The sequence below is a fragment of the Semicossyphus pulcher genome, unplaced genomic scaffold (assembly GCF_022749685.1).
Source record: "Semicossyphus pulcher isolate SPU_LCO1_2020_fin unplaced genomic scaffold, fSemPul1.0.p SCAF_6, whole genome shotgun sequence".
Lineage (NCBI taxonomy): Eukaryota > Metazoa > Chordata > Actinopteri > Labriformes > Labridae > Semicossyphus > Semicossyphus pulcher.
The window spans coordinates 10,806,591-10,833,730 of NW_027211737.1; the positions used below are offsets into that span (position 1 = coordinate 10,806,591).

Here is a 27,140-nt window from a genome sequence, read left to right on the forward strand (position 1 = left end):
TTCATTTCCATCCAAAACATTTTTATTGTCCTCCAAACTGAAAGGTTTACCCTGTGATTTGGCTTGTTCGCTGAGCCAAAAAACATACATTGCATTTCTTCAGGTAGCAGTGGAGGCATACAAAGATCGTTTTGACTGAGAGAAATTAATGGAAAGAGCAATACAGGATTCTCTTCTTCAAGTCACATGAGTAAATCTTTGCATTCATGAGTAATGGAGAGAAGATTAATTTTCAGATCACGGGAAGCTTGAGAAAGAAGCATCTGGTCTTCCGTAAAAGAGAGAGAGAGAGAGAGAGGAAAACAAAAACAAAAACAAACAACCGTATGTGTCGTGTTCCTTCCGTGTTAGAAAAGGCCTGAAAACGTCACGCTGAAGAGATTGTTTCCTCTCCGTTTGCCTCAGAGTTGTGTAACGCTTTTATGTAGAGCATCTGTAGTGTACACAAATGGACACTGGATATGCAATTCAAAACCAAAGTGCCCACAGTCGATATAAAGCAAGGTCACGTGACCCAAAACAGGTGATGTCACACAAGGGGGAGGGGGGTTGAGACTGGACATAAATGTAACCAAACGCAGCCATCAGTCTGTTTCTGTGTGTGTGTGCGTGTGTGTGTGTGTAGTGCAGAAATGCCAGAGATGTGGCACTCAGCACCATTAATTTACAGTTACTCAGGTGTCCGAACAAAAGAGAAAGACCTCCCCGCCTAGTGACTGTGCAGTTAAAAATGGGCACATGGTGATTTAAGCTCATGCTTAAGTTGTGGTAAACCATCCAAGCACTTCTTTATTAATAACTATAAATACACAGCAGCGTTTTCATCGGAGAGGCGTCTGTCTGCCTCCTCTCCCGGGGTGAGTGTGTGACGTGTTTGTCTCTTTAAAAACGGCTAACTACGCTTTCTGCTAGAGGAAACACGGGTTATGTGGAATTGATTATCAACTTTCATATAGATTTTTCTATAATATATTTATATAATTACTTTTCTCTTTTCTCTCACGCACCCACCACGCTTGCTTGCTTTCACATTCTCTCGTCTCACTACTTTTATTCAATGTACACAACGCAATAAACATGGGGGTCAAGTGGGGAGCGACAGAGCTGAAATGACAATCACTGAGAGAAAAAAAATAAAACAAAGCCAAAAAGAACTGCAGTCTTTTTTGTCATCCATTGGCAGTCGGGCCGACTCGGCAGTCAGCCAGTTTCAATGGTGGTTTGAGGGGAGGGAGCGGCCATGTCATCAAAGGGGCGGCGCGGGGGGCTCTTTCTTCGCTGGTGCCGTTTTAGTCGTCGTTTTCGTCGTCTTCGTAGCCGGGGTCGTCTCCTTGAGGTTGAGGTTCTCCAGCGCCACGTCCAAGGTCATGACCTCAACACAGCCCATGGCCTCGAAGTCAGCGAAATTCCGCAACGAGCCGTGACAGTCGTCCTCGTCATCGGAGGAGGAGGCCGAGGCGTCCTCGTCGGGCAGCAGCGTGGACAGCAGCAGCTCCGTCACAAACAGGCTCCTGTCGGCCCACTGGGCCTCGCACGCCTGCCGCTCGGCCTCAGAGAGCCGCGGTTCGCTCAGCCTGCAGGAGAGAGATTTAACAGTGATGAGACGAAGGTGAGAGGAGGATGTGACAGTTGGGACAGTAAAAAAATCCTTTACTGACATGATGACATTGCTTCTGCTCAAAAATCTAAATCTATGAACACGCAAAAAACAAGGTGACTATAAATTTACAATAAAGTGAAGACATTTAAAGTGGACACAGAAAGAGCGTCAGACTGACCTGCTGAGTAGAAACTGGGAGCTATGTGCAGAATGCTGTGTGTTAGACTCGGGTGGACCTGGGTTAGGACTGGGGTTGGTATTATGGTTGGCGCTGGGGTTGGGGTTTGTGGCGGCGGAATTTGTATTGAGGATTGCATTGGCGCGGCCCCCGCCCCGGGTGGCGTTTCGGGCCGTCTCCAGCTGCTGACGCGCCGCCTGGGCCTGCTGACGCTCCAACTGGAGCTGCATCTGAAGCTGCTGAAGCTGAGAGGCCGAGGGACCCGAGCTGAGCTGACCGCCTGCCGAACGCCGCACCCCTGACAACTGGGACAGCAGCTCTGGGGGAGAGGAAGGAGAAGACACAAAGTCAGATTACAAGAAGGAGTTGTTCAATTAAGTCCTATGCTGATAACCTGCATCACCTCCACTCCTACTGTTAACACTGTTAGTGTAAAAAGTCTATCAGAACGAAGAAAAGGCAAGAACTAGCCTCCATGAAAACAAACTTTAAGCAGATAACAAAAAGTGATGAGAGTACAACTTTATGCAACCTTTAAAAAACTTTAAAAAACTTTTAATCAATTATACAGCTACGGTCGGCAACTTTGGAAAAAAAACAAGAGCAAGCAGGAAACACAAAAACTTGCTCTGCCTCACTGAAGGTGCAGGACGAGTCCAAGAACAAGCAAACCAGCAGAAAGCTTTGCAGATCATGTCATTGTTAATGCTGTCAAACCTCCTTTCTCTGCAGTCTTGCACAACTAGCTTGCCAGCTTTTGCTTTTGAAAGACTGCCCATATTTGCAATGAGTGAACAGACAAAGAGCACAGGTGGGCAGGTACAGTGGTAGACAGGCAGATAAGCAACCTGATAATTTCATTTGCTCCAAATGAAATGATTGGAAGGAATTTATTACAGTCTTGCGATGGCCACATAGACTGGATTATTCTTTTTGCAAAGCATTTGATTACCGTAACATTCTTTTTTCCATCTAAAAAGTGGGCTGCGTCCGATATACTAGTGCGACCAATATACCAGTATAAAATGCAGGAATAGGTATGTTGTTGTGTTATGGTATTTTACCCAGAAGATGGTGCTAACCGGTTGTTAAGTGGCGATGTTACATTAAACTGTTTCCGAGTCCAAGCCGCTTCAACATCTCATATTTACAATATGCCGCAGTGCTGCGAGGAAAACTAACTTGACTGTTGTTAACGCTTGGTCAGGGACATGCACCGTCATGATCGCCAATGCAGCCGCCAATGCAGCCGCCACAACAATCTACGTTACCGTAGGCTGCCAGCTATCGCTAGCTACAGCACCGGTAGCTAGCAGGATTGCAAACTTGACATGGTGAAAACAGATGGTAGGCTGTAATTTGTGTGGTTTTTTTGATGTGTTTTAAATGAAAATAACATTCAATAGTGTTAAAATAACTTGTATACACATTTAATTAATAAATAGAATATTTAAAAAAAAACTTTTCCCCTCTGGGACACCCGGAAAAGCAGACTGTTGAGTTGTGTGAAGAGAATTGAACAAATATAACAAGTGCATCCAAAATAAATTGCCTACCCTTTGTGCATCCTTTAAAACAAGCTTTAATGAGCTATACCGTCACACCACAACCAGAGCAGAACTTTAGTAAGACCTCTGTGCCGCCTCCGACCCACAATCAAAGACACCCCAGCAGTGTGATTTTAAGGCTAAAACTGGACCAGCCGGGTCGACAGCCCAGCAGGTGTAGCGGGTCATTAAAGAGGAGGCCGGGCCCGTGTGTGTGTGAGGCAGACTGAACAGGGTCCTCATTACGGCACAGCTGGAGCTGACATGGTGAATACCAGGCGCTGAACTGGATTAAAATTAGGATAAACAAGGAATCGCAGAGCAACAGATGACTGTACTATCCTGACCATCTTAATGTGCACACTGAAGCACTGATTGTAAACGTGTGATAATACATGCAGATAAGTTGCCCGCAGTAGTGTTAAGAGAAATGATTTACATGAAGACAACTCATTAAATGTGTCTATTCATAAAGTGCCACATGTCCTGATTTAGTATTGTGCACAGCTGGGTGATCATGAGTTTAACCACAGCAAGAAAATAATTGTTTTCTGCCGGACTGTACCTCTTACACGACACAGCTTGTTATTCTGCAGCTCTGTGGGAGGGAGCCTGTACTGTCCGTATCATACATGTCAGCTCACCATGTAATCGTGTGTGTGTAGTGTGACTGACCTGCGATGGGGTCCATGGCCTCTCTGCTGTAGTTGGAGCTCTGTGAGGAGCTCTGACTGGTAGAGAGCCCCCCTGTGGTGCTGCTGGTGAAGTGCATGTTAGACCTGCGGGCTCGTGGACCCCCCAGCCCACGCCCAGGGTGAAACATCCTCCTCACATGCCGCACCCCACTGGACTCATCGTAAAGACAACAGTTAAGGAACACATCGAGGGAACAATAGCGCTACAGCTCGTAAGATACACTTTAATATGAAGCTTTCAGTCTAAATAAATGTCCCAGAGTTATCTCTCAGAGGCACCTTTCAATTTGTGTGTTTTTTCCAACACACAGTCCAAAATCCTGCTTGTGGTTTCAAACAGAAGTGGTCTCTTCCACTCTCCTAAACGCTCACCACTCTCCGGCTGGCTGAACCAGCTGTAATCTGCTCACATATTTGCATGATGCTCTCATGTCACCATGAACCCCGACTCACAACGCCACAGCTTTGACCCTACTCTGTGGGATGTTGGATGCACTTGTTCTGCCTCGGCTTCATTTCACTTCATTTGTGCATCTTTTTTTCTCCTCTTATCCAAAGTTCCCTATAAATAGGCTGCTGTCGTCACTCCTCTAAAGTCTGCCCCTGTGTGCAAATCTGGTCCCCGACTGGTGAGTGCACATTCAGCTGTTTCAAGTCTTTATACAGTTTAATAAATGATTACATTTGATGCTCTCTGCCTTACAAGTCCACTCATACCTGTAGGTTTATTATAATATGAACTGCATTTTCAACCTCAAAGTAATGAGGGCAAATCTGGAATATAATATAACTGAGTATTAAATAAATCAAGACCAGTCTTTATCTTTTATCCTCTGCTTGAGTTACATCTTCCTGAATGATTATAACCAAATCATTTGTTGTTGTATTGTTTACATTGTGAGTCTCTTTTTGTGCCTCCTACTGTCACTGCCTTCTGCAGCCTGTGAAAATGTGCGTCAGCTCATGTCAGAGCCACGATGCCAGCAGGAGAGGAGACGAAACAATGCACAGCATACAGGATGCAACAACAGCGTGTTCTCTGCAGAGACTGATTCCAATACATAAAATCATCCATATCATGCACCAATCAAACCTGGCTTCCAAGTCAGTGTTTGATGAGTAAATAAATATTTTATAATGATGAATACCAGTTTTACTTAATTAGGCCAGTACCTACGTCAGTATGGAACCAGACCGGTGTACATCCCTACAAACCATCAAAACTATAATATCCCTGGAGGTCAATACACTCACTTGGTACTACTCCTGCCTCTGTGGTTGGTGTTATCAATACTAAGTTGATAACAGATACTATTAAAAACTAAAGGTGATCACAGATCACAGCTCTTTCCCTTTGGAGAAACAGACTCATGATCTAAATCAAATTGTGGAGAGCCTTCGCACTCTTTCCTTCAGAGACTTTAATGCATTTTCCCTGCTATTAACGTATTGTCTGCCATATTACTGCACAATAACTATATGACCATTCATGTGTTCAGGCATGTGTATACAGGTACATATTTATTTGTAATATGTCTATGTATAGATATGCAGCAGTGTTTGTTCCAGTTCGGGGAGGGACTTTTTTGTTATTTTATTTTAGTTCTGTTTTTTTTTTTTTCTGCTGCCGTTTATTATGTTTGTTTAAATTGCCAAAATGAAATACAATTTTTAAAAAGTGCGGGATCAGATTTTACTTTTACTACTTATTATTATCACGAGCAACAAAAGAGGATAATAGGACAATAGTGGAGAATCTAAAGGTAAAGATCGAAGTAAGTGTCTATCTTGTAAAACATCTTGCGTAATAGGTAACACCAGTGTTTTAACAAGTTTATTTACCTACTACTACTACTACGGATCTACTATTCCTGGCTTACAGTATAGCTCAGATCCAAAAACATGAAAGCAACATTAAACTGCATGTGAACTGCTGTTTAGCAGCAGTAAACAACACACTTCATAATGCAGCAAATTTACCACCAGCACTCATGGCTTTCTCTTTTGCAGAGCAGCTCTCAAAGGAGGAAGATAACGACGAGGCCACAGAAGCTTTTTGAATGAAATCATGAAGTGCACTTGGCCTCCACACTGTCTCTCTCTTCTATGCACCAAACCAGTGGCAAACAGCATGCAAACATCTAATCAATCTGAGTGATGCTCGCCGAGTTTGTCGCAATGACATCATTTAGTTTCAAACAGAAATGACATTTTAGCTGCACTTATTCTAATAATTTACCTCATCTATCTTCATCCACTGAGGTGATTTGAACTACCACAGAGGGCCTAAATGCCATTAGCAAAATGTCAACAAATGTCAGTTTCAGGGAACAGACGCATCCCTGATGCGCTAATCTTTGAAATGACAAAGCAATCTGGAGGACACAAACTGCGTCACTCCCGAACATACGCAAAAAGTTTCCACACAGAAACCTGTCTTACAGCCAATGATGCATTCATTTTCTGGTCATATCTTAGGAGGACTGAACACTGCGTGAAAAGGATATCAAGTCTCTGGGTGCTCTGTGTTCAAGTGTGAGATGAGCAGCAAAATCGTCTGTCACATGATTCGGGTCGCCACCTGGCAGCGCTGCACATATGGGGCAGATCTAGGAAGCAGGAAGAGAGAGTGCACACGTTAATATCAGCACACTTAACTGCACATTCAACATCAGTTCATCAGTTGGTGTCGGGTCCTCTTGAACAAACACTGAGATTGGTAAATGTCTCCCGGGCAAATGCCATGTTTGAACATGAAGAGAGGCAATCTAAGGACAGCTCAGGCTGTGTTGAATGGGACAAAACTCAAGCAGAAATGAAGTGAAGTTGAAGGCATGGATTGATTTTTAACGTCTGGAAAGAAAGTTTACTGGACGAAGCTCCATGATCAACAGCTGAATAATCACAAACCGAAACAATATCCGTCTTGGATATTGATTGGCTAACCTGACGGTCATTTACTCATCAATAGACACTGAAAAACATATACTACAAAGTTTCAGGTCAGCTGCTGTTAGTCATAACACCTAACACTGAAAGGAGATCATTCTTCAATATTTCAGCAAAAAAAGGTGTTTGGGTGTTTAACACCTCGACACGGTCTTGAGCTTCATTCAATCATTCAACCTTTATTTAAATCTCAAGGAATCATTGAGGGCATGTCCTCATTTTCAATGTTGAGAGTACAACAAAACAAAATCAAGAAGCACAAATAGAACTAGACAATTCCCCGTTGGGAAATCGCGAGAGTGGGCTGTGCTGCGCTGCATGTCTGTGTGCGTACATTGATCATATGATAACATTTAGCTAACAGTCTAGACAGACACATTCTGTACTTATGGATAGCCTATAGCTTTGCTAACCCCTGTTGGGAAATTTCCTATGGAGATCTGTTCAGGCCGAGACTATAATCATGCATGTGAAATTTGAAGCTGATATAACATTGTATGTAACAGGTAGTACTGGCTCTCGCCAGTAAGTGGCGCTAAGAGTATGAGCGAAAAATGATTCTGTAGAACTGTTCAGTCCGACACTGTGATCATACATGGGAAATTTCAAGCTGATTGAACATTGTATATGAGAGTTACTACTGGCTCTTACCAGTAGGTGGCGCTGTGACTATGAGTGAAAAATGAATATGCAGATGTGTTCAGGGCAGTACCCTCATGAAACCTGTGACATTTGGAGCAAATCAGACAATGTATATGAGAGTTGATACAGGCTCTGCCCAGTAGGTGGCGCTATGACTATGAGTGAGAAATGTATATGTAGATGTGTTCAGGGCGGTACCCTCATCAAACTTGTGAAATTTGGTGGAGATTGGACAATGTATATGAGAGTTGATACAGGCTGTCACCAGTGGGTGGCGCTATAGTATTGGTAAGGAAAGGAGTGTGTAGATCTGTTCAGGGCGGGACTCTGATCAAGCATGTGAAATTTGGTGCAGACAGGATGAAGTACAGGCGAGTTATCGCAGCCTAAATGTCATGGCGAGGCATCATGGCGAAGGTTATATGCGCCGCGCCGCCAGGGTCACGCCCTCTGTTGTAACCTGAACAAGTTTTCTCACAGACCTTAATCAAGGTCTTAAGAGTTTCCTGACATGAATTTGAGGTTAACATGTTTTACCACCTTGGAGGAGGGGCTTGTAGAGTAAAATATGTCACTTCCTGTTTCCAGCAGCGGGCGCTAGGCCTGATGGGAAATATTTTCATGTAATTGTGTTCAGGCTAGGACTCTTGTCATACACGTGAAATATGAAAAACCACACACACACAACTGTCCAATCAGAGTCCTCCTGTGTTGTCTGTCATCTGTATCCGAGGTGATTTGTCAAATGAGATCGATCAGCACGGAGCAGAAGGTTATATCATGGCAGAAAAAACCACACACACACAACTGTCCAATCAGAGTCCTCCTGTGTTGTCTGTCATCTGTATCCGAGGTGATTTGTCCAATGAGATGGCTGATATCTGTGCACTTGACACAGACGCCGGACGATCATACTCTGCTGCAGTCTGTCTGTCTGTGTGATTTACATTGGAGTGAATGGAGCAGTTGAGCGCTACTCTTGTCGGTTACAGGCAGATTAATCAAAAACCATAAGTCCTACTGATAAAGTAGACAGATTGGGAGAAAGAAGACAAGTGTGGCTACAACTTTGTGAAAAATCACTGTTCTACTGTGTAATTTGTGGCTGGGGTGAGTCACGGAAAGAGAGAATTTCTGAGAGTTTTTTGGAGTCTGAAGAATTAATTGGCCCAGCTGAGCTCGGTTGCCGCGGAGATGGTTGTCGTTACTCCCTAGCAACGACCAAAGCTGGTGTCTGTGGCAGCTGATCTGAGCGTGATTTCTGGCTCACATTTAGGACGTCAAACTACTGCCATTTCTTCCAAACCAAACATGATATCGGCAAAATTTCTTCACCATCAAGCCAGAAAGGCCTTAAAGAACACAGACATAAGTTTTTGTGGTCCTAGCTTCTAAAATGTGGTAATAGGAGCGAGTTAAAAACAGGTGCACTTTCGAAAATCCTGGAAAATCCTCCTCCCGATTAACATTGGAGTAAATGGAGCAGTTGAGAGCTACTCTTGTCGGTTAGGGGCAGATAAATGAAAAACCGTACATCCTACTGATAAAGTAGACACATTGGGAGAAAGAAGACAAGTGTGGCTACAACTCTGTGAAAAAATCACAGTTCTACTGTGTAATTTGTGGCTGGGGTCGCGAGAGAGAGACAGAATTTCTGAGAGTTTTTTTTCAGTCTCCGCACTCTGTCAGTTAGCTCTGCACGAACATTCCGCAATACACACCCATTATAAATCCTGAATTTTTCCAAAATAACTCACCATCTTTAAAGGGTCACCGTTCAAAAACGAAACATGGTAGGAAAAAAGTTCAAATACAACTTAAATAGACAAGACCCGTGCCTACATTTTAAAGTTTGAATGGTGTTTCTAGGTGAACGTAGGCTAGAGCAGGAGATGTTTGAAAAACGTGGCAGATTTGTGCGTTTTTTGGACCTCGTCCCATTCATTCCAGATGGGAAATTTGTGGCAGTTTTTCGCGTCTTACGACGCGAAAAATTAATATTCTGGAGATAAAAATAATAGCACACCGAGTCCGAACGAGCCGCACGTTTTGATGTATTTTTTATTTGTGTGCGCTCAAAGCTGCGGGGCAAGTTAGGTGCCGAAAATCAGGGAGGAAGAATAATAAAAAGAGGCGCGAGCAATAACAATAGTGGGCTGTGCTTCGCACAGCCCACAATGGACCCCTATAGCTACGCTATAGAGGGGGCCATTGTGGGCCGTGCTGCACAGCCCACTAATAAAAAGAAGAACAACACAGTTAAAAACAATTACACACAAAGACAGAGTAGTTTGTTATCATCGTTTTAAATTGACCCACAGGTTCAAATGTGTGAAGTTTTAATGTATATTGCAAAGTGTTGTGAACGCAGCAGACAGGTTATACTATACTATAACATGTTGAATAATTCAAAATAACTAAACCAAACCAACAGATTAACTAATTTATAATGGAACTATTAGTGGTTGGTAACACATGAATGAGTAAACGCCCCCAATGGTACCTTTTTTTCTATACTTTAGTCTCTTTGACAAAAATGTAATTTAAGTTGTAAAAATGTGTATTGTATCTTACTTGTTATTCTTAACAATTATTGCAGTGAGCTTTGGTTTCAGTTCATGCCGCGACTCGCCGTGACCTGAACAAGGAGGAGTCTCTCTAACTCTTTACTTGAAGCACGACACACTCAGGTACAAACTGATTTAATATGAATCAACTTTTTGTTTTACATAAAAGTACAGAGTTTGGTACCAAACCCAACTATTTTGACACTATAATAAATTATAAACCTTAAATAACTAAAGAATGAACACTAATTTCCCTACATGGACTTTATTTCTCCAATCTGAATAACTTTAATGCACCACTTCTTCATTTTATTGAAACATCTTGGATCAGTTTCAAGAACAATCTGCAAGTTGATTTTATGTACGGTTATAAAATTAACGGAAATCAAAGGATGTCTGACAGGAAACCCCACAAACACTCACATAGAGGTTGTGCATTGAACAAATAATGAATGTTTACATCACGTGTGTACTTGTAAGTATCTCTCAACAGTGTCTTCTTGCTATCAGGTAAACTGTGCAGCTCTGTATATGCACACTGTTTTTCGTGTGACATCACTGTCAGAGTCACGAGCTGACATCAGAGCTAGGCTTCGGCTGTAACATCATGAAGCAGGACAAATAAATAGACGTAAACACACTACAGCTTACTTTCCAACCTACAGTGTGCTCTTTGACGCTGATTATTTTCTCTCAGTTAAAAAATGTAGAGGCATGCAAGGAAAACTCAACACAAACATAAATGTTCCCAGGCGTTAAGATCTGAGCAAACATCTAGTCGAGGTTTAATAGACGGCCGAGTGTGAAGCTTCAGCACCAACTCACCACTTCTACTGAGGTCTCTGTGTGCTCTGCAGCCACGTGCTCCTGCAGGGAGATCTCTGTGTAGCCCATCCTGCCACAGTAGGGACATGTGAAGGCCTGGGGCTGCTCCACTGAGAACGCCTCTCCACCGTAGTACAGGTCTGCAGGGAAAACAAGACGAACATGACATTCAGAGGCGAATCTTTGGCTTGTTTTTACTGCAAGTCCTTTTCAGGTGCAGGGATTGCAGTGTTTCTACTACAGGTAACTTGGGTTTTATGGCAGCTGACACAGAATCATACAGGCGAAAACTCCTAAATGAAATCTAAAAGTCAAAAGCAGTGCAAACAGACTAACAAAAACAGGGTGCAAAGGGCCTATTTTACCATCTTAAAGCAAATTTAGAGAAGAACAAAAAAGAAAACAGGTTAAACTCAAAGATTCAGGCGATGAGAGACACCTTGTTGACAACTGAATTTTCCAGCAATACCACATTACAGGAAACATAGTTCAGCATGTAGCTTTCCCAAACCTACTCACACAAAAAGACATGTTTGTAAGGGAGTATGAAAGTATATAGTCTACAGCCAGAGCTTACAATAGGCTAATAATACAGCTGCCTATCAAAAAAGAAGGAGTAAGCATGTGGCTTTCAAGACATTTTACACCATCAAAACAGTTATATGTATGTAAATACTGAGTCACCATAAGAAAAGTGGTTGAGAAGCAACAGGCACTCTGAAAATACACATAAAGTCTGTAGTCTAAAGTCTAAAATGAAGACTTGAGATTGCACCTTCTGCTGCGTTTACAGCAACAGTTTGTTTTTTGTCCAGCAGATTGTAAAAGCAGATTTTAGACGTGTGAAAGACTGAACGCCGACATATTCCACAGCAGCAATGCATGAAATTATATTTAACAGACGGCCAGAGGCATAAAAATGGTCTATTCAATCAAAATCATATGTTTTCATATGAGAGGACACCACATGTAGGCTTCTTCAATGCTGACTAATTATTAATAGCAACTGATTTTACAGTAAGTACGGTCTACTTAGGACTGGAATCTCTCCATCCCCTTTGCTGCCACAACACAATGTTTTATTTATGTTGAGATGAATCAAACCCAGAAGCCGATAACACACTCCACAACACTCCTCAGGCTGCCCGGGTCAAATCAATCACAGCCATTTACGAGCAGCCTCCTATCTGAAAACAAACGCCGGTGCCAGCAAAAGATAACGTACACTGTAGCAGTTTTACATCTGCCAGCTTATTAGAGCCACTGAGGGGAGAAACGCCTAATCCTCATTGTTTGTGACTCATGCAAGTGCTGGGCTTTTTTACTAAATAAAATCACTGTAGTTTTAAAAACCTTGTGTAAAAATTCCAGATATGTTAATGAAGATATTCTTTCTCTTTGTTTCTGGCTATGAAAGTCTTACAATTGGTGTTTCCCTCATTACCAGAAGGATCATCATTTGAGTGATGAGTTAAAATAAAGGATTTAAGACTTTTCTATGCACCCAAATAGGCTCAGATTTCATTCAGAAGTTTTGTTAAAATCAAAGTTACTTTGCACAATTAACAGCATGGTTATAACAAGCATCTGCCTTGGACCGGCCACAATAACGAGCCACTCTGAAATGAACAATTTTATCTCACAATGCCGCAGATGTCAGAGGTTTTAGGGAGTGAGCAATTGCATGCCGGCTGCAGAATTGTTCCCCAGAGGTGATGCCCATGAATTAGAAGTTCATTAACGGCGTACAACGGCGCCAACCCAGGATAGCCACACCCAGCTTATTGTCAAATGCAAGATCACCCGAAACCAGCCACCTGGACATCTGTGGCATCGTGTTGTGTGATAAAACTGCACATTATTGAGTGGCCTTTTATTGCGACGAGCCAACGGTACATCTGTGTAGTAAAAAATGCTGTTCATTGGGGCTCAGTAACTCTGATTCAAGCTAAATATGGTGGTGACATATGAGAGAAAAGAGACGTTATTTCTGCATAAAACAAAGACTTGCATCTTCTTAAACCTGAATGGTAAAGACACAGCTGATGTTCATACATACGTTCAACATCTATTTTTTCCTGACTGTTATGGAAAAGTGTTATCACACATTATCAGTCACAACAAATATCATAATACTGACTGACAGACAGCTCATGGCTTGAATTCCCCCTCTCCACATTTTCACAAACATTCAGCGCTCCTCTGCTCATAATGAACCTGATGAAAATATGAATTCTACTCACCGAAGTCGACTCGGGTTAATATACACTGCATGGGATGCTCTGTTGTGTGTCTGGTTGTTGTTGCACCGCTCTCGTAGCACGATGCGCACAGATCGTAGTCGTAGCAAATTAAACATTTGTACCGTCGACCTCGGAAGTTGCCTTTTAAACACGCATCACAGCTGACGCCTGAGGGGAGAAGGAAAGACACGAGAGGAGATGTAAACACAAAAATATCACTACAGGATTAAAGGTACTCAAAGGTATTATGCATGTGGCGGACACAACATAAACACCAGCGAAATACAAAGCAATGCAATTTGATAGCACTGCATTGAATACATGCATGTTAAGTTTGAGTTTAGGCTTTTTACAGAAGTTGTGCTGCTGTGGTAGTGTACAGTATTGTATTCACAGGTGTTTTTTAATGTTGCCCTTTGCTGTACTTTTGGGACTTTGTCAGTTAAGTTGTCTATTTGCTTTTGCAATTGTGGTTAAAAGAAATGGGTGTGGCGTAGAGCTGCAACGATTAACCAATGCCAGTTGCTTTGAATAATCCGTTTGAGGATGTTTTTCCGAACAAACAGTGAATATTCTCTTCTTCTAGCCTCTGAAATGTGATTAGTTTAGTCCTTTATAAAAGTAACTCGCCTGTAACAGTAACTTGACTGATGTATTTACCATCTTCTGACATTTTGTAGACCAAAAACTAACGAATGAATCAAGACAGTAATAAAAGATGAATCCACAATGAATGATCGTCAGTTGCAGACTTAGTGTGGCAGATTGGATTGGACGTATGTGTTGTCATATTTGTGTTGTGTTATGTTTATTACATAGAGGAAAAACAGCAGCACTTACACCTCCAGCTCTTGGGTGCACAGTTCAAACAGAGCACATGCACTCACAGATAAAACGTCTTTTTCATTTGCATTTCAGCTCACACTATAATCAGCTGATGATGGCTGGTTGTGTTTGTTAAATAAATGCATTTGAAAGAAATGCCTTCCCAACCAGCAGCCTGAAACATGATGATGGAGAAGAAACATATTTTTGACACAATCCAGCCAAAAATGAAGAATAAATGTGTCACACTGTGTGTGGGTTTACTGCAGGGATATTGCACTGCATCATATACTACAGGTATGCTACTGTCTTTAACCCCTCTCTGGCAATCCTATTACTCAGGAGTGACAAACAGACTTACAGACTAGTACATACCCTATTCACCTTTTAATAAGACTACACAAACAACACCATGCTCATTCATAAAACCATCCTCATTACTATATTAATTTCAGCACTATATCACGGGGGTAAATGGGACCCCCTATGTTCAAGGCGAGGCAATTCTTGATTGACTAGGACAGTCGTGCAGTCTCGGTGTATTGAATGACACCAGGCTGTCTAAACTTCCTCTTATCTCCATTCATAGCTAGTAAGCTGTAAAAGCTCAGTGCCAACCTGATCCTGCTGTGCAGCGGCTGATTGAAGGCTTTTACAGACACGTTAATGACAGTAACAACGATAACCTTTTAGTGTTAAAGCTAATATATACATACCTTCATGTGGGGCTGGGCAATATTACAATATCGTTAAAACAATATGAAAATGTCTATCGTGTGTGTTTTTCTATATCGTGTCTAATGTGATGTCACAAAACCAGCAGCCAGCCAGCCGCTTTATGCCAATTTTTTACGTCATTTTGACAATGTGTTCTAATCCTTGCACGTGGGAGTGAACCTGGAGCGAACCATAGAGGGAGGCGCTGTTTATTAACATGGACATTAAGGCCATGTCCACACGTACACAGGTATTTTTCAAAACATATCTTATTCTCTGCCGTTTTAGGTCACTGAAAACAAATCTTTAGTAAAACTCCAACCACGGTGAAGACTTTTAGAAACACCATTACCACGGAGACGTGTAGACGGGTAACAGCGTTTTTGGCTTGTGAAGTCAGGCTGTGCGCCGCCATCTCCTTTGAGAGTGATGCTTCTAACCTTCCTGACAGGACCTTTTACATGTTTACACATATATGTATAGTTACTCATCCAGTATATTGAGGAACAGAGGTGTCGGGAAGCACTACTGAGGTCAACTCTTCTGGCAATAGATTTGTTCAGCCTTTCGATTGGCCACGATTTTCTTTTTCTTTTTGGCATTATATCTGAGCCTGTTGGTGTGGCATTCTCATGACAGCATTTCTGTTGTGTTTTTGTGGAAACGAAGGATGGAAAAATTCCTGTGTACCTGTAGACATGGCCTAACGTGCAGAAAAGGACTCTTTATTTGTCACGTATTTAATTCACACAGGATTATCCAAAATAGGCTTTACCATGAGGTAATTTCATATAGACTAATTATTTGTTATATCACCAGAAAACTTGCTATATCATGATATCGTTATCGAGATATGAAAAATCCTATATCGTGATGTAGGATTTTGGCCATGTCGCCCAGCCCTACCTTCATGACTTAACTGACAGCAGAGTTGACAACAACAAACACATGCATGAGAAATAAAGGCCGCTCGCGCCTGACTCACCTTCGCTGGTTGGACCCATTTAACGAACAAACCAGCTACCGTTAGCTAAAATGTTAGCTGACAGGCTAGACAGCTGTGGTAGACTTTTACCTAACTTAACTTTTACCGGCTGGAGAGCTGGAACAATCTTCTGATAACGTTCACAGACGTCTACTTGACACTAACAACGAACTTCAAGCCCAACAAGGTTGACCACAAGGACGAGGTGAGTGTTCGTTTGCTGAATGTTAGCTTGCGAAACTGGAATCCACAGGCCAACTTTACCAGGAAGGAGGCTAAAACGAGCTAACATTCACGATATGACGAGCCTCGACCCCGCAACGCCATCTGTGACTCGCTGCTCTCTTATGTTTCCTCTCCTCGGCACTCCCCCTTGCTCCCCAGCACGTCAACGTTAACCTACAAAACCAATCACCAGTTAGCTTGCAGGCTAGCTTGCACACTTAGCTAACGTTAACTAGCTCCATCGGTTTATGACAGCGTTGTTTTGCTAAGCTGACTGCTTATTTTCTCAAACATACACCTCAACTGCAAGGTCCGCTGGATGAGACACACAGTTTGTGGCCGCCATAATGCGTCCCCACGAAATTACACTGCAACCTTGCTGCTAACACTAGCCGACGTTAGCTGGGGTGGGCTGCAAAACAAGACATTCCCTGCTAGCTGACGTTAGCTAGCGGTGCTCTGTCAACGTTTTTAATCACACATCCCGACCAGCTCGCGCCTCTGTGATTAGGTATATTCTTACCTTCATGTCGGGACATCCTATGAACACTAACGCAGCCCCCTGCTCGGGCTCCCTGGCTTGCAATACAGAATAATATTAGTGAAGAGAAGAGAAGCCGGGGTTGGCTGGCTGTCCCTGGCCTCTTCCCTCATGAAGGATCCGGTCTGGCTCGCTGCCCCCCTCCGCCTCCTGCTGTGTCACTGTCCGGTGCAATGCTCGTCTGTCCACACGAGGGCGCCGTTGTCTCATTTTTGGTGCGGAGGTTGCTTCAGCAGGTGGGTGATTGACGTATAAATTATTCACCAGGGACTTTAAAAGGCTCAAAGATATCATAGAAAACATTTTTCTTTCAAATTACGTGATTATTTTTTTTAGAAAATATGTTGCACCACTGTACATTTAAAAAACAAATTTAAAAGTATGAACTCTTTCAGAACTTCTTTTTTTGTAAGAAATGTTAGCTGCTTTGGTATGATACAACTAAAGTTAAGTAATTCAAGGGTTGCCTGACAGAACATGTTGTGTAAAAAGGATAGGCATAATAAGCCCTAGGTCCAGCCTTCACATTTGTAGTTGGTTTATCCCCAAATGTATTTATTTACATGAGTTCTGTGATAAAATACTGGGATTTTGTGCCCTATACATTTTCCTGAATAGGCATTAAATCTCCTATTTTAAAACTCTTCTGGCTTTCTGTAGACCTTCTTACTTGTCTACATTGTACTAGAAGTATTCCCTTAACTTATCGCGTTGGCATGACCTTAATAAGAAACTTAACACCCTAAGGAGCTTTTTAACATTCAAAAGATTTTTCATGGAGTACAAACCAAGTCTTACAGAGTGTCCAAAAGCTTATGAGTACTGAAACAGCTTCACATTAACACATACGAGAATCAGCAGTCAGACTTTTCCTCACATCTCAAGTTTGTGACAATAACATCAGGAATGAGTCAGAACAAGGTCGCACTACACCAAGATGTTTAAATTACGCTCTGGCTACTTGATTGTTTTAGTATTTCACTCATGCCTTGCTGTTAGGTTTTGCCAACTAGAGCTTGTAGGGCAAACTCAGGGCAGGTCGGCAGAGTGCAGAATCAACCTGGAGAGCAGCTGAGGTGTGCGGATGGAAAGAATAACTGTACTCCTGCTTGAGACGTAAAAGTTCACTTTGAAGTAAATATAACGACTAATGTCAGACTTCATGTGTCTATGGCTTTTTGTGACTCTGATGTTTAGATCAGAAATAGCAGGATTCCACTTAAATTGCAGCAAAGTGCATCTAGATTGGACTAAATCTCTTTCAGGCTGCCCGAGGATCTGAGGGACTCCAGATGTGTACTTAAAAGAAGCCCATAACTTTTTATCAGCCCGCTTTACTTGAGGTGCCTCATCATTTGCTGCCCTAGCTCTTAAATCTTACTCACCAGTTTTCATTCATTATTTTGTGTGTGTTCTGTTTTAAAGCACCTTGGGCCAGATGTTTGTATGGAAGCTGCAGTATGAATAAAGTTGAGTTGAATGGAGTAAAATCAAACTGTAAGTAGTTTTGTCACAAGCCAGAATGACATTATCATCATCTCCTTACAGGTCCGTCGGAGCTTCAAAACCCGCTCCACATCCTGTGAAGCAGCAGATATGACTGATGAAGGAATCTGAAGGAAAATTCCCACAAGGGTGAGTGAGCACGCTCTGTGCGGCATTGCATCATCTCATCATTTGAACTATAGTGCCCTCTGGAGATGCAGCATCATGGCACCTTCTGCTGTGTTCACTACGGCATATAATATTGCTATAAATACGTGGATAAAAATAGGACAAGTTATTTTGGATGCCCATGTATCACGCATAGCCTCTCTCGCCCCCTTTGAAAAATACATTTTTGATATTGAGGCTGATTTTTTTTAAAAGTTTGATTAAAAATATTCATAATATCTTCTGAAGTCATCCCACAGCTCACTGGGACTAATTTGTCTTTCTTCAGCTGAGACATTATCAGTAGGTCACAACAACATCATCCTGTTTGTACACAATATGTCACGTTTTAGATTCAGTTAAAGCTCCTAATAGAGATCACAATAAAGATCATCACTGAACAGTTTAATGTCTTTGTTGACCTCTTATAGCTGTTAAATCCACTGACACAGTGCACTTTATAACCAGCAGCTGTTTCCAAAGATGCGTGAAAGCTGTTTGCATCCCAGGTACCAGGAGCTGCCGGGGCGGCAGGTGACACTTCCTACTGGGTATTGCGCGCTGCTGTATGTACACAAAACAGTGGTGTTATTGTAGCAGAGACCCTTGCGTGAGTGCGTCCATTCTTCGTCTCATCAATTGAAACCGGTCGGTGAGCTAAGCTGATGGTCTGGCAGTGGGCCAGCCAGAGGGGACGATGCTTTCAGGGAGGGGGGAGCCTCGCCATCCCCCCACAGCCGGGAAGCAGCCTTTTAAATATTCTCATCTACGCGCAGGGGGGATTCTGGGTTCCCCACATATGATAATGAGCAAAATGAAGTGTTTGTAGAACTGTATGGCTAAAAATCAAAAGTGATTGCGCCGTTCTCATTCCAGTGCGCCTTACTGGATCATGAGCTGTTCATTGGTCATTTAAACACATTGTTTGAATCCGGTTAGGCAGCAAATGGTGCGAGCAACATGACCTTCATGCCAGTGGCAAAGCTACTGGATAGGTTTTAGGGCGTCTTGCGTCAGTCCGTGCACACAAGGGTTAATACGCGCAACGTGAGAAGCCTACTACGACTTCATTCAGCTTCGCCACGCCTTTCAACGTAAACAAATGGGGGCTTGACCAATAAGATGCGCGATAGATCAGCCGATGATCAGATGACTGAAAAGGAGAAACTATTTAAAACTCTAATCACACACTTGATGCTAGTTTATACATTTCTTGAGCGGTGCTTTGACAGGCGCGCACCAGAACGCACCACAGACTCTGTTGCTCTTTGTCACCACTGGATCTAAACTCTCTCACCTTCCTATCGCGCTACAACGACAATACAGAAAGACACTTTATATCACCAGGAAGCTTTTAATTCCTCCACACTCGTCTGTGACTGAGAAATGAATCATAAAGCCCTTTTACTGTGGATTTTCCTACAGTGTGCCGCTGCGCTCTTCTCGTCTGCTCTTGGGGAAAACGCTGCGCTAAAAGGTAAGAAATGCCTTTGTGTCTTTTGTTCATTGATTTGTATTATTAATGTTTTACTCAGCCTCTATGGGAAGTGTCAAAACCAACATCAGACATGGAAAAGTATGGCAAACTCTGTGACTGAAATTTACTAAAGTTGAATTAAACCTCCAATAGCCCCGCATTCGCTGCATGATTAATGTGCATTTTTTAGACTATTAGGCTAAATTACAATTGTGAGCAAGTGTGGCGGAAAAGTGAGCGAGCCAGAAAAACGGGAATGGATTCAGAAGACGTATCGGCGACGTGTCCTTTTTTGGGAGAGCAGCGGTCTTGACGCAGAAGCTCCAAGAGGAGGACACACAACGCCACGTCTGTGAGAACTGGGCTACTTGGAAAGATGTTCCGCTGAATCCGCGTTTTACCGCAGACCGCTCAGCCGCGTCTTTACTACCCAGCTGAAGTCATTTTGGTGTGTGTGGCCCATTACCAGAGGGTGCTGAGTTCATTTAAATTCAGATCTGACGTTTGGGATCTGCACAGTCTAGACTGGTTTTGATTTATCCCCTCTTCATGAAGAACCAGACACAAAGATGGCCTACCTAAAACGTGCCTTAGGCTGTGCAGTTCTAAAATAATTTATAACCAACCTCTATGTTTATGATTTATTCCTTAAAATCGGTTTCCTCTTAGTCCTCTTGCGTCAGTCACATTCATCAATCGCACCGTTTTAGCCTCAGTGTACAGCACAGTGTGTTATAATTATATGAGCTCAGGGAGAGGATGATATAAAAGATGAGAAGAAGGGTGACGGTAATATTTTTGGCTGTGCGCCTGAGTCTCCGGTACAACTTACACCCAGCCGGCATTATTATATCAGATGTTGGCTGCTAGAGCGAGTTGATTGGCTGTCTCAGCCGCTCCCTGAGAGAGTGACGGGTGATTGGCTGAATGGTATCTAGATCATGGGTTTGAAACTGTACCATTGTAATAGTGAGATTCATCCTCATGCACTGAATGTATTGGAAAAGCAGAAGCTAAGGAGCGCGTTTTCTTATTTCTCATGTTTTCTCCTCCCTCAGGTGAAGACAGTGGATTGGATGAGTTGCCAACAGAAAGCAAGGGTGCGGATGGCAACGTCAAGTACAACATGAGGAAGAGTTTAGATCTGGAACAGGAGGGCTGCTACCTGCAGGCCGGCAAGAGGGAGTGTCTAGAGGAGTGTGGCTTCAACGCTACAGCCAAAACCATCTTCATCATCCACGGCTGGACAGTACGTATGAGTTTGCATCATCCCTGTCCCTGTTTTAAGCCCTCTTGTTCTTAATCTGGGTCACTCTTGACAAACTGCAACCTCACTCAGTGAAGGAAGTTGAAGGAAGTGTTGTCTCTCCAACCCTAGACAGCTTTGATTGTTGGAATTTATCATGTGGCTGTGAGATAGCGGAGCGCAGAGTATCAGAGAGGTCACCCGGTTAAAGCAGTCCGGCTGGCTGAATGAATGGATGAATGAATGAATAACTCCTGTTGTTTTCCTCTCAGATGAGTGGGATGTTCGAAAACTGGATGCACAAGCTGGTGTCTGCAGTGATGCAGCGGGAAACGGAGGCCAACGTGGTGGTGGTTGATTGGATACCGATGGCTATGCAGCTTTATCCCGACGCCGTCAACCACACTCACAGCGTTGGTCAAGATATTGCCGCCTTGATCAACTGGCTTCAGGTGTGTACAGTCATGTCTGCTCCTTAAACACTAGTGAAAGTAATTGAAACTCCCCTGAATTAACTTGTCATCTGCTTTTTTCAATTGTAACACTACGCTGACCACATGCATGTGTTTACACTCACCCCTGACATAGTTTGTTTTCATTGCCGAGGTTTCTTTCATATGTAGGCCAGATGGATTATTGGGTCTCATAAATTCTAATGGTTTGGGATGTGTTCTTGTAAATGATGTGTCATAGTGCGTGGTCTGGCAGTTCAGTCAGTAATGCTGAGTGACAGAACAGCAGTTGAGTACCTCTAAGTCTCCTTCCACCTTTTGTTGGCATGACAGAGCTGTCAAAATGTGTCAGAAGCAGTGAAAAGGTGTGCTAAATATCCATTCTGCTAATTTAAGGTTACCCACAGGCAGTAGCTAACACTCTGAAATGTGTCTGCACAGATTAAAAAAACGTGATATTTTTCCCCTTTTAAGTACATTTTTAAATAAATGCTCGTCAAAGAATTCAATGAGGATCACGGCCTGTTTAGCACTTCTGAGGCAAACAAGACGAGTCCCATTCAGCAGGACTGTCACAGAATTGGACGGAGCACGGAGAACTGCAAGTGAGGAGAGATTCAGGCATCCAGCCATGTAGTTGTAATCGTAGACAAAGACTGTTTCATGGAGACAAACTGAGACAGATGGTGGAGGCGCTGTTGCATGGAAGGGACTGTCAGTAGATTCTGCCCGGGTTAACTGAGCTTGGCTCAGCTGCAGGCACGACTGACCGTCGTTGGCTGAAATCCAGGATTTGTTTGGTGTTGGTTTGTGTTAAAGATCGCAGCTGCTAAATGCGAGTGTTGTCTTCTCTGACAGGATGAGCAGCAGCTGCCTCTGGAGAGCGTTCACCTGATTGGCTACAGTTTAGGTGCTCATGTAGCCGGCTACGCGGGAACATTCGTACGAGGGACCATCGGCAGAATCACTGGTAAGTGTAGTGCCAGCTACTTATTTATTGCTGTATGAATCGGCAATAAATGCTTCTAAAGCCTAGTTTTACTCACCTTCTGTCTCATCTTTATTTCTTCCAGGTCTAGACCCAGCAGGACCAATGTTTGAGGGCGTACCAGAACAGAAGCGCCTCTCCCCAGATGATGCTGACTTTGTAGATGTTCTGCACACGTACACTCGGGAGGCTTTGGGTGTCAGCATTGGAATCCAGCAGCCAATTGGGGACATTGATATCTACCCCAACGGTGGTGACGTGCAGCCCGGCTGTGCGCTGGGTGATGTCCTGGCAGTGGCTGGAAGTAAGTTCATAAGAAATGGTTGTTATGTGGTGACTCTTAAGTTTATCAATTTTGCACTCCTTTTATGTTCTTAAGGTTTATCCCGCTTTAAGTTGTTCAGTTAACATGGCATTATAACCAGCCTTCAGTTCTGTGTTTGACCATATGCAGTATTCCTAACCTGCCTTCCTGTTGTCTCCAGATTTCATGGAGGTGATGAAGTGCGAGCATGAGCGTGCCGTGCACTTGTTTGTGGACTCCCTGATGAACAAGGACCACATGAGCTTTGCCTTCCAGTGCACCGGCCCCGATCGCTTCAAGAAGGGCATCTGCCTCAGCTGCCGCAAAAACCGCTGCAACAACATCGGCTACAACACCAGGAAGATGCGCAAAAGACGCAACACCAAAATGTACCTGAAGACACGTGCTGACACTCCCTTTGGAGGTAAGTTGAAACAAGGATTCATGCATGACAGTCTGTTATCTTTAACTCCAGCTTCACTTCAAACAGTAAAACTCTACTCTGATAAGACACTCTACAATAACTCAGTTAATTATCACTTATCTTTAACCTCTACATCTATCATGTTTTATGACTATATCAGTTGGAAATGTAAATTACTACTGGTCAGAAACTCATAGCCGATCAAACATTAACTCCATGTTGTCTCCTTAGGCTACCACTACCAGATGAAGATGCATGTGTTCAACAGAAAACGGGCAGATGATGCAGATCCCACCTTCTATGTCAAGTTATACGGAGCCCACAATGACACAAGCGACTTATTCGTTGATGTGTAAGTGCAAAACTCTCCCTGCAAAACAAGACACAACACCTAAACATAATGATGGATAAAACCACCGAGCTCTGCTTTGGCTGCTGTCTTCCTATAGTATACTTACAACCTGGTGGCTACACAGCTCTTTGATGTTGACAGGCACACAGACTGCTGTGATATAAACTTGGAATTTGAACTTTGTTGGTGCTAACCTTTAAAGTGGCAGTCACATTGGGTTGTAATGACAGCAAGCTCAGACTGGAGCAGGAACTTCAGTGACTTTTACTTCAAGTTTTTATACATGTTAATGCTAAATTGAAGTCCTTTTCACAACTTTGGGCATAAAAACATTTAATTAATGCAGAATTGAAATTGAAAAAACAAAGAGCTGCTAAACTTCTGTGTTTAGTTTCTGTACTTGACCTGATTTCTCCTTCCTCTGTCCAGCCATGATAACGCCATCGGTTTGAACCTGACCAATACCTTCCTGGTGTTCACTGAGGCAGACATCGGTGACCTGCTGAAGATCAAGCTGAGCTGGGAAGGAGACTCTGAATCCTGGAACTCTGTCTGGAAGAACTTAAAGAAAACATTCTGGGGCTGGAACACCAAGCCTCCCAAACCCGTGCTGCAAGTCCGTCGCATTCGTGTTAAAGCTGGAGAAACTCAGAAGAAGTAAGTAGGGGGACGAGCTGTCTTGACGCAATAAATCGGCGTTTATTTTTCTTGGGAATCTTTTACTAAGATTTCTTTCTGTGTTGTTCCAGGTTTACGTTTTGTGCCCAAGACTCTTCAAAAACTGAAATTTCACCAGGGGACTCTGTAACTTTCACCAAATGTCGCGATGGCTGGGAAGTGAAACCAAGAAAACGGTACAAAACATTGTAACATTTTGGAATATTCATGCATGAAATAATATCTGTTTGTGTGGTCATACTAATAAAATAAAATATGTTTTTGATTGACAGGCTGGCCATGTAACAACTCAGCACTTCTGACAACCAATGCACCATCACCATGGGGGACCCAACATGGATCGGAGATAGGCACTGCCTTCTCTTTATTTGAGCACTTTTCGTAGGAGGAGGAGGATGGATCAGCGCACGGTGAAGGGGGCTAGACTGGACTCTAAACTGCACCTGGAAGGTTTCCATTGGTTCTGGAAACGAGAACTCTGGGGTCTGATCAGTCTACGAGGCGGCTGGGAAATGAGGCGCAGGTTGGAATCATGGGGCAGTCCTAAACTGTGTTAAGATTGCCGGCGGAGCTGCAGAACGTTCCTTTTGTGTGGACTAGTGAGGTAGAAAACAGATCTGTGCCAGTGGACATACACCAGCATTTGTAGTCACTGTACTGTACATTTTTAAATATCTTTTATTTATGAAAAAAATGGAAGCACTGCAAGACCAACATTATTTATCAGCGCACATCCCATAATGAAGCATGTGTTGAATGCATTTCTCCTAGATGCAGTATTTGTGTGTGTATGTTGTGTGTGTTAGTGTGTGGGTGTTTGTGCTTGTTGTGACCAAGACGTGTGCCTTTCTGCTGAGAGATTACTGATACACTGTATAGCTGAAGGAGATCCCTGATCTCATTGCACAGTCTGAGGGTTTGCGTATAGTGTTACTGTATGTGGCTTATTTTGGGGGTGTGTTTATGTATATAATGTAAATAACTTTTTGGAAAAAATAAATTCCTGTTATTTGTAGAAACTGTTGCCTTTGCCTTCATTTTAATCTTCACAGAAACACGTTGATGGCTTTAGATGTGCCCTAGTAATGTTTGGTTATGGTTCTTAGATGCAGCTAGACTGAATATTTGTAATCTTAGGTTGCCAGTTCTTCTGGCAGCGCACAGTCAATCATTCATGAACCATAACAAGTCCACCATTTGTGATCTCTGTGTAAGCCATGCTCATAAAAACCTGATGCCTGAGCATGAAGCAAGCTTACTGCTTGATCTCCTAATGTTGGAGTGTCAGTGAGGAAAATTGCTGACATTGTAATGGTACAATGTGCTTACAATTTGTCCAATTAGGAAAGAGCATGTACCAACATGCAGCCTTGGGAAACACAATGTTCCAACCCTGAACAATTGCATATCTGATAACTAAGCTATGAACAGCATGTTGACGTCTTTACCCAAATATGGGCACTCACAAATAGCGTCTCATTGGTCTAAAAGTAAAGCATCAATTTGTTTCGTTTTGTATCCTGCTTGAATCATGTCTGAGCGTGAAAATTTGTATTTATGTTGCTTCCAAAGGCCTCGTCAACTATCATTAAACAGAAGCTCGCAGATCCAACCTCAACATTGCTCCTGCTATGCATAAACAGGCGAACTTGCAACACTTTTCAGCTTAACTAGAAATCCACTAAGTGTTGTAGGAAAACGCCAGTCTTTTCATCTAGCATTAACCTAGTCACGTGTGTTTAGACATGCACTCTTCTTGTAAACTACTAATCCTATCTTTTAACATAAAGTAAAAGTTCTCTTCAATACACTCACTGCATTGTGCGGACTAATAAATCAGGAATGCTACCAACATTCCCGAGCCGTAATGACACATTAGCATTTGTTGATGCATGAGGCGATGTAGCGGCAGCATCCCGCGGAGCATCCCCCCCTGCTCATGTTCCACTTAAACTTCATGCCAGAAAAACTGGATCACAGAAAGTTGTGTCACACCATGCCCTGTCCTGTCGTGTTTCACTGAAATGCCTGGGAGCTTAGTCAGAGGAAGGACGTCTTCAAAGTATGCTACACGTTCTCTGTTGTTGTGGTTTCTAACTGCTAGCTTGAGTACCGTTAGCTTAAATGCTGTACGTACTTTGTTGTTGTTTTTTCGCGTTGTAATTATCTTTAACAGTCTGTTCCACTCTTCTTTGGATCTCATTGCAGCAGTGACCCATTTTCCTTAAGACAGGAAACCTGCTGCAACACCACAAGTCTGCTATTGCTGTGAGCATGGAGCTTTCCTACCCCCTCACTAACCAACATACCACCCAGTCTTGGTTTGGTGACTCAATTCAGTTTTAGTCATGGAGCATTCTTAACACCCTTGATGCCAACTGTCTCCCACATATAACAAACCACGACCTCTTTGGTCACTGTTTGGCTGGACAGCAAAGCCAGTCTATAACGGGAGTGTGTCGCATTTGCCAGAACACATATTACTGCATCAACCCACCAGCCTGGTTTTAGCTTGTTAGCATTGGCAGCAGACCGATAAATCTGTCTCGCTTGATAGCTTTAGATAAAATCCTAACTCAAGCGTAGTTTGGTAGTTTTCGCAGAACTGCTTCATAAGGTTAACATCAGCATAATGGAGCTCGCAACGTTGTTATTATCGCCTTAACTTTGCAAGTCAGTCAAATGATAACATGCAGTTGTTTTTGGGGGGAAGATGATGACCCGTGTCTCGGTTCAGTTATGTGTCTCTGGTGTTGTTGCAAACGTGGCCCTCTATCTGTCTCTAGTTGTCCACTCTCCCTCCGGGCTGATGGCAGCTAGCCTGCCTCTGTCCAGAGGTGGCAAAGTTCATGTGACAGCTAACCTGTAAACCAGATACATCCTTGGGCTCATGTTTTATTTGCTCTGGCAGATGCATCTCGTCCTGGCCAGACAGATTTTTCGATCCAGCCAGATTCAGGTCAGGCCAGTCAAAACCCTTTATATAATACCGTAAAGGATAAGGCTACATTGTGGAATTTTTTAAGC

General features: G+C 43.0%; 2 protein-coding genes across 4 annotated transcripts; one reads left to right on the forward strand and one right to left on the reverse strand.

Annotated features, from left to right (window-relative positions):
- Positions 1–16,680, reverse strand: LOC138610204 (E3 ubiquitin-protein ligase KCMF1-like). The gene is made up of 7 exons (XM_069682915.1): positions 16,522–16,680; positions 13,247–13,414; positions 11,004–11,143; positions 6,528–6,629; positions 4,001–4,181; positions 1,779–2,097; positions 1–1,574 (listed from the first exon to the last, which is right to left on the reverse strand). The coding sequence occupies exons 1-7, from the start codon at positions 16,535–16,537 to the stop codon at positions 1,247–1,249; spliced, it is 1,254 nt and encodes a 417-aa protein (XP_069539016.1). The 5' UTR covers positions 16,538–16,680; the 3' UTR covers positions 1–1,246.
- A 2,689-nt stretch (positions 16,681–19,369) lies between these two features.
- Positions 19,370–25,079, forward strand: lipg (lipase, endothelial). 3 transcript variants are annotated; one of them, XM_069682601.1, is made up of 10 exons: positions 19,375–19,669; positions 20,728–20,918; positions 21,188–21,367; positions 22,226–22,337; positions 22,441–22,659; positions 22,841–23,083; positions 23,315–23,435; positions 23,865–24,092; positions 24,185–24,289; positions 24,386–25,079. In XM_069682601.1, exons 1-10 carry the CDS (start codon positions 19,579–19,581, stop codon positions 24,396–24,398), a joined length of 1,503 nt encoding a protein of 500 aa, XP_069538702.1. In that variant the 5' UTR covers positions 19,375–19,578; the 3' UTR covers positions 24,399–25,079. The 3 variants fall into 3 exon arrangements, with proteins under 3 accessions (XP_069538701.1, XP_069538702.1, XP_069538703.1); XM_069682600.1 differs by lacking the exon at positions 24,386–25,079 and having other exon boundaries at positions 19,370–19,669; positions 24,185–24,305; XM_069682602.1 differs by lacking the exon at positions 21,188–21,367 and having other exon boundaries at positions 19,376–19,669.
- The last annotated feature ends 2,061 nt before the right edge of the window (positions 25,080–27,140 follow it).

Excerpts from the sequence above, each read along its gene's own strand:
- LOC138610204 (XM_069682915.1), bottom strand. Across the intron at positions 11,144-13,246 it reads ATTAACCCGAGTCGACTTCG|ACCTGTACTACGGTGGAGAG; the intron begins GTGAGTAGAATT and ends TTTTCCCTGCAG. Across the intron at positions 4,182-6,527 it reads ACAGAGCACCCAGAGACTTG|GATGAGTCCAGTGGGGTGCG; the intron begins ATATCCTTTTCA and ends TGTTGTCTTTAC.
- lipg (XM_069682600.1), top strand. The coding sequence starts at position 19,579 with ATGAATCATAAAGCCCTTTTACTGTGGATTTTCCTACAGTGTGCCGCT. Across the intron at positions 21,368-22,225 it reads CCTTGATCAACTGGCTTCAG|GATGAGCAGCAGCTGCCTCT; the intron begins GTGTGTACAGTC and ends CTTCTCTGACAG. Across the intron at positions 22,338-22,440 it reads GACCATCGGCAGAATCACTG|GTCTAGACCCAGCAGGACCA; the intron begins GTAAGTGTAGTG and ends TATTTCTTCCAG.